Here is a 7,042-nt window from a genome sequence, read left to right on the forward strand (position 1 = left end):
TCAGAGGCAAGAGAGGCTCAGCTCCTGCGTTGAGGTCCGCCCTGTGATTGACACTGAAGTGCCTGTAGTATCTCACTCAGTCTATTTGCACATTAGCCTTTTATTATGAAGGATGTAGGACAGCCATCCATTAAACCCTGCAGAGCCTACACCGCTTCCCACCAAGCTGGGAGGTGGGCTGGCTGCCTCATGGAGTGGCCCCCGCCGTGGCAGCACGTGGGGTGGCTCCACAGAGCTTACAGGGAAGCTGACTTGGAGGGAGGATCCTCGTCAGAAAGAACCAACCTCGGGAAGTAAACACACCGACTGCAGGCGCTCGGGTCACAGACGGTCTATTAGCAGCAAAGGACGTTCATAGAAAAAATATACTTTTCACAAAATAGCTGGGAAAGTCCAGCGATAATAAAAAGTTTACAAAATATATCTTAAGCAAAATGTTGCCCAAAACGTATAAAACTCAGTCTTTAAAACTTCACCCAGGACCGCAGGCGCTGTCGCTGGGGCCGGTCCTCCGGGAGCCGCCCCGAGTGCAGCCCAGCCCGGCCGGAGGAGGGCAAGCAGCGGCCACCAGGCCATCCTGCGGGCACGCAGCAGCTGCCCGTGGGCAGGCGGGGCCGGCAAGTGCGGGCGGCAGGACCAGGCTCAGGTCTCCACCAGGATCTCCACCACGTGGTCCAGCTCGCCCAGGTCCCGTTTGCAGCTAGAGCCGGGGGGCGGGGCGCCCGCGGAGGCCAAGGCCTCGAACCCGTCGCCGGGGACTGCCTTGGCGCCCACCATGCCCGTCAGCACGGCGTCCAGGTCGTAGTAGGGCCCGTCCACGTCCGCGAACAGCCCTTCCGCCGCGCGGGGCGCCCTGCTCTCCAGGGTCTCCAGTATCTGGTCCAGCGACGTCTGGAAGCCGCCCCGGCTCTCCCGCGGGCGGTCCGCCTCCCACGCGCAGCCGGGGGCGCTCCTCGGCGCCTGCGCACTCGGGGCCCCCGGCAGTTCGCAGAGGTCTGGCGCGGGGCTGCCCCCCGAGTCAGGAGCAGAGTGGCCGCCCTGCTGCTCCCAGGGGCTTCGACACAGGATGTCGGTGGAGACGAGGCGCTCCAGCGGCCCCCGCCCCGCGCCCGGGGGCGCCGGCAGCCGCCAGGCCGCGTCCAGGCTCAGGTCTTCCTGCAGCTGCCGCACGGTGTTGGCGATGAGCACCGAGCGGCAGAGGTTGGGCTCCACCAGCATGTGGCACAGCTGCAGCTTGACCAGCGACATGTCCAGCAGCGACTGGCGCTGCAGGCTGTAGGAGGGCGGCGCCGGCGGGCTGTCCTCGCCGTCCGCGCTCTTCCTCTTCAGCCCGCGGGCGAACATGCTGTGTCCTGCGGAGACGGGAGACCTTAGCCCTTCGAGCCCTCGGTCTGCGGCCGGGCGGGGTGCGGGGCGGAGACCAGAGGCCGCTTCCAGGGCGTCCACGCTGTGCACCACCACTCGGAGCTCCGAGTGCGAGCACGAACCGCAGCCTCTGACCTGCACAGCCGTCTCCACCGCAAAGACGATGGACTGGAAACGGAGGCACAAGCAGAGGAGCGGGGCTGAAGCCGCAGTACAAGCCGGGCTGCGCCAGGCAGGGCGCACCTTCCTCTGACCAGCCAGCCAGCCGCCGGCCGGCACCGGGAGGGGCCCCACCCCAGCCCCCACACGGCCTGCAAAGAGGTGCAGAGAACCCGCAGGCCGCCCCCTCAGAGTCCCCGGAGGACCCTCACCTTTGGGAGTGGCCTCCGCCCGTCTGACCCCCCAGGCTGCTCTCCAGGGCCCTGGGCCATCGGCCGGCAGGCTGCAGGGACACAAAGGCTGCGGCGGTGCCTGGGGCGCCCAGAGGGCTGTCTGCAGGGCCTGGGCGCGCACTCAGCTGACGTGTTGGGGTCACTAAGCCGAGCACTGTGGTGGGCGCCTCCCACCAGGGCTCCCTTTCCAGAAGAGGTGCCCACACCGCGTTCTGTTCTCTTCCCAACTTGGCCAAGGAGCTCGGTGCCTTGACTTCAGATAACTCCCTCGCGTGTGCGTGAGGGTTAGACCCTGCACTTGCCCATCATTGGATTTCCTTTCTAAGAACACCAAACCCGAGGCTGCGTGGCGGTGCTGGGTGGAGCCCGGGCGGTGGCGATGGGTCTGCAGTGAAGGAAGAGGGGCTGAGGCCCCCGCAGGAGCCCCTGGCAAGGCCCCCCGACCCACCCCGAGCGCCAGCCCTGCCCTGAGTGTCAACACCCTCCACCTCGCTCCCCTGTACTTACCGGGTAAAACTTAAGCGACCGTGGGCATTAACCCGGGAATGAACACCCATGTTCACGTACAGACATGTACAGGCATGTTCACTGCAGCTGACTCAGAGCTGAACACGGAACAGGCTCGCCCCAGGGGGGCTGGGGTTCTCCGGGCCCACACCACGCACCCCTTCCCGGCAATGGGAGTGGCCAGGGACCCCGGGAGCTGCCACGTGAGAAAGCCAATCTCAAAGAACGTGGCGCTGACCCCACGGCGGCGACGTTCCAACAGAGACAGTCGGGCAGGCGTGGCCAGAACAGGTCTGCATGGTGGGTCCACAGAACCACAGGAAGGGACGGGCAGAAGGTAGCCTGTCTTGTTTTGCTCTCACATCGCTATTTCTCTCTCCCTCTCCCTTCCTCTCTCTCTAAAAATAAATTTAAAAACCTAAAACCCACACAAACAAAAAGCTGTGGTCACAGCTTATTTCCTCACCAGACTAGGTCCCCCGGAGCAGCAAGCAGGTCGAACGCATCAACACAGCCGGCAGCTGTCTGTCCGTCCATCCCTGCCCTCACAGCGCCGCAGGGGCTATGCCCACATCATGGGGTTACCACCAAGCTCCTAAGACCAGTCCAATCCCTCTGGAGGGGGTTCACGTTTTCTGTCTCAGCAGCTAGTCCAGCACTCACCGCCGCAGCCCTGGCGAAGCCCCTAGCTAAAATGCTAACCAAGAGTACCGCTAGCTACACTGCTAAGCACCAGGACCGGCTGCGCATGCCGTCTGCAGACGTGTGCTCTGGTGTTATTGGCCACTGCGTCACTGCCACGCGAACACCTGTGCTGAGACCAGGCCGTCACGTCAGGCTGTCGGACGCCCGGCCGAGGCTCTGCAGCCCTGGCGCTCCGAGTGTCTCCAAAGAAGCTAGTCCCGCCTCTGCGTGGCGACCGGCCTAGCGTAACTGGTCCCGCCCCACTCAGGAGGGGGGCACAGGGAGGGCGGTGGAGGTGAGCCGGCTGGCCCTCAGAGCGCAGCGGCACCTGGGCTGCAGGAAGGTGGGTCTCCGAGGACAGCCTCGTCCCCATTCCGGCCGAGGGCCCACAGAGGACCAATGTCCCAGCAGTCACAGGGCGCCCAGTCCCTTCTCCTCCGGCCGGCGTGCCGACAAGCATGAGGGGCCGCCTCCTGTGACCGCTGGGAAGAGGGTCAGAAAGCACTGGACACCCCGGGCCCGGACGGAACCCCACCTCGGGTTCTCCCGCGTTTTCTGTGTGTGGAGTTGAGTTCACCTGCATTTGTGTCAGGTGCAAGGTCACGACCACTCCCGACGTCCAAATGTGGGGCTCTCACTCCCCCGCCCCCACAGCCCGGCACGGACTCCTCAGAGCCTCCGCCAGGACTGGGGAGGGGCCGTTCCAGGCCCGTGCACCCCGCCCAGCTGCCCCCTGGAAGCAGAGGCCCCCAGGTTCTCCGCACCGCCTCCCTGCCGGACCTTCCAGCACGGGTCCCCGCCCTGCCCCCACTGCTGCTGCCCACAAGCCCTCCCGCCCACGGGCCCCTGCCGGCAGCCCGTTTCCCAGAGGGCATGGGTAACCGAGGCCACCGCATGGCGAATGAAGAGGCAAGAACCAAACGGAGGCCCACAGGACTGTGCCACGGCCCACAGGACAGGCGGCTGGCCAAGTGCCCGGAGCGCGCCGCTGAGTGTTGGCGTCGCCAGGCCACCGTCCCACGTCACACCCGGTGACCGAGACGGACGAGCCAGGGGAGAGGAGCTGCGCAGGGCGCACATCAGGCCCCATCCCGGCCCGGCCCAGGCGGGCTCCATCCACACCGCCGCTCGGCAGCTGCTCACTCAGTGCCCAGCAGGCAGAGCCGCACGGACGGCTCAGAGGCAGCGGGTGGGGGGAGGGTGTCACCCGCCGAGCCCAGAGGTGGCCAGGAGGGCCACGCTCCTCGCACACTGGTGCTGGGACAGTCGCCGGTGTGGCTCCGCAGGGACCATGGGGCGGGCTGGCCCAGCACAGCTCCCGCAAAGCCGTCACCCTCCTCTCGGGGGACCCGGGTCCCACACCAGGCCGGTCCACCCGCAGAGCCCGGCTCCCTGCGCGGGTCTCACCCACGCCATTCCTCTGGGGTGGCCGGTTGGCGCGCCTAGTTCAATGCCCAGGTCCCCGGCACCGCTCCCGTCGGCGGCCGGAGAGGACGGAAGGCCGAGTCCACCGGGGAGCGGCAGCCCCACCAGCGGGGCCTGGCCCCTCACCCACCTCAGGGAGGCTGATGGGAACGCAGGAGGCGGGACAGGACCGACTCTGACCGGCCCCATCACCATGACCTCCAGCCGGGCCAGGCACCCGGCCTCAGGTGTTTGTCTGTCCCAGGCAGACCCCCGTCAGGAGGGCACGGCGCGTGCGATGGGCGGGCCACGGCGAGGCCGACCGCGGTGGCCTGACACCCTCACGGGCAGCCCCACGGAGCCCCGGCCTGGCGACCGGAGGAGACAGGCTCCATCCCGGCCGAGGGACCATCCCCGCCCTCCTCCAGGCTAAACCTGCAAAGGTCATCGCGAACTCCACCCTGATTTCCACTTTAACCGTAAAACACGGCCAAACTGGCCCCTGGGCTGCGTGGGCAGGCAGGCGCTCAGACATGAACCTGTTTTCCTTTGCTTGTGAGGACAGTGACCTCGGTCGGTCGGTCGGAGTCTGAGCGCAGCCCCGCAGAGGAAAGGCGCTGGGCACCCCACACCTCCCGGGGGGCTCTTCCTGGGAACCCTGTTTTGGGGACGAGCTTTCAAAGATGTGGAGCTAAGGTGGCCGGGGAGCTGGACTGGAGTCACAGCTGGGCCCATCCCAGGCTGACTGCGGGCGGCACAGGAGCCACAGCAGACAGCGCTCCTGCCAGGGGTCTGGACGGGGCAGCCCGCCCTGCCTGTCAGTCTCCACCGGCCCGGGCGAGGCCCCACGCTGGCTCCGGCCCTCCCAGACCAGAGAGCTGGGCCCTTCGCAGTCTGGAGCAGGGAAGCCATTGCAAAATGTCCTTAGCATCCGGGTACGAGGCAACCACCACCGAGAAACAAAGGGGGCACCCATGGGGCTACGGAGGCTGTCCTGCCTTGTAAGGCTTCATGTTCCAGCAGACAGAGCTTCACTGAGACAGAGAGGAAATTCAAGTGTCCCACCACTCACTCTGCAAGGACTGCGGTCAGGAGGGGGACCGAGCCTCCCTGTGGTCCACACGATGGGTGTGTGGCACGGCGGTGGAAGGATAAAAGGAGGGATGGATGGGTGAGTGGGTGGGAGGGTGACTGGGTGGGTGGAAGGGTGGGGAAGGAGGGGCAGCCTCAGGGCACGGGGTGGAGCTGTAACTTTGTCAGCGGGAGTCCCCACGAACTTCATGGAGGGTCTCCTGGGTGATAGGGAAGCCTGACCCACCTGGTCCAAGGCCCCTGGAAGGAGACCAGGGTGGGGTCTCCCTACACCACCCGCCCAGCAAACCCTCTCGGCGTGTCTCTGTCTAAAGAGGCCGGACTACAGCCACGAGCTGTTACTTTTGGGTGAAAATGGGACTGGAGGGGCGGGAATGGGGGGGCAGAGGTCCACAAGGTCGCGCCTCTCTTCCGGATGCCCATCGCCGGCACCGCCCGCCGCCCGCCGCCCCGGGACCCCGGGCCACCCTCACCCCCCCACCCTCGGAATCCCAGGCCGCCCCGCCACCCCAGGCCCCCAGGCGACCACGTGCCGCCTCCCACCTCCCCAGACCCGAGCCTCCCGCGCCCGCGGAGGCCGGGCCACCCCCACCCCCCACCCTCGGAATCCCAGGCCGCCCGCCACCCCGAGCCCCGGCCGCCCGCCACCCCAGGCCCCCAGGCGACCACGTGCCGCCGCCCGCCTCCCCAGACCCGAACCTCCCCGCGCCCGCGGACCCCGCCGCCCCCCAAGGAGGAACCCGGAGCCCAGACGCTGCTCACCTGGCGGCCGCCGTCCGCACCGCCTGCGCCGAGGGGGCGGAGCCGGGGCGGGCGCTCAGCGCCCACAAAGGGCCGCCAGGCGCGGCCGGCCCGCCCGCCGATTGGCTGAGATCGGGGGCGGGGTCTCTGGTTCAAACCGGGGGCGGGGCCTGCCGCTGCAGTTCCCGCGCGGCCGCGTTGGCCGTTGGGCCCGCGCCCTCCGCCCCGCCCCCCGGCTCCCAGGTCTCCGCGCGCGGCCCTACTGCGCCTGCGCGGGCCTCCTGGAGGCGGGGCGGGGATGAGAGAGGAAGAGCACCAGGGGGGAGGGGCATGGAGGGGGTGGGGCGTGAGGCAGGAAGGGGGCGGAGCATGGGAGGGCGGGGCGGGGCGTAGGGCAGGAAGAGGGTGGGGCGGCATGAGAGGGAGGGGCAGGAGGGGCGGGGCATGAGAGGGAAGGGGCCGGAGGGGCGGGGCGTGGGAGGGAGGGGCGAGGGCGGGGCGTGGGTAGGACGGGGCGGTGCGTGGGAGGGGAGGGGCTGAGTGCTGGGCTCAGGAGCCAGGAGGTCGGCCACCAGTTCGATTCCCAGTCAGGGCACATGTGTGAGTTGTAGGCTCGATCCCCAGTAGGGGGCGTGCTATCTCTCCATCCCTCTCCCTCTCTAAAATCAAGAAAAACATATTTCTTAAAGCTTCTTAAAAATACATTTGTGTTGATTTCAGAGAGGCGGGAAGATGGAGAGATAGAAAGGACCAGGATGAGAGAGACACATTGGTTGGTTGCCTCCTGCATGCACCCTGACCAGAGGCATGGATCCAGGCTGCAACTTAGGTACGTGCCCTTGACTGGAATTGAAGCT

The 7,042-nt window shown here is 67.2% G+C and overlaps 1 protein-coding gene across 3 annotated transcripts; it reads right to left on the reverse strand.

Annotated features, from left to right (window-relative positions):
* Positions 1-316: 316 nt before the first annotated feature.
* Positions 317-6,319, reverse strand: CDCA4 (cell division cycle associated 4). Of its 3 annotated transcripts, none has more exons than XM_084896431.1 (2): positions 6,207-6,319; positions 317-1,352 (listed from the first exon to the last, which is right to left on the reverse strand). In XM_084896431.1, exon 2 carries the CDS (start codon positions 1,342-1,344, stop codon positions 643-645), a length of 702 nt encoding a protein of 233 aa, XP_084752557.1. In that variant the 5' UTR covers positions 1,345-1,352; positions 6,207-6,319; the 3' UTR covers positions 317-642. The 3 variants fall into 3 exon arrangements, with proteins under 3 accessions (XP_084752557.1, XP_084752559.1, XP_084752558.1); XM_084896433.1 differs by having other exon boundaries at positions 317-1,533; positions 6,207-6,237; XM_084896432.1 differs by lacking the exon at positions 6,207-6,319 and adding an exon at positions 1,737-2,155.
* Between the last annotated feature and the right edge of the window lie 723 nt (positions 6,320-7,042).

The sequence above is a fragment of the Pipistrellus hanaki genome (genome assembly GCF_964339955.1).
Source record: "Pipistrellus hanaki genome assembly, chromosome: 1".
Taxonomy (NCBI): Eukaryota; Metazoa; Chordata; class Mammalia; order Chiroptera; family Vespertilionidae; genus Pipistrellus; species Pipistrellus hanaki.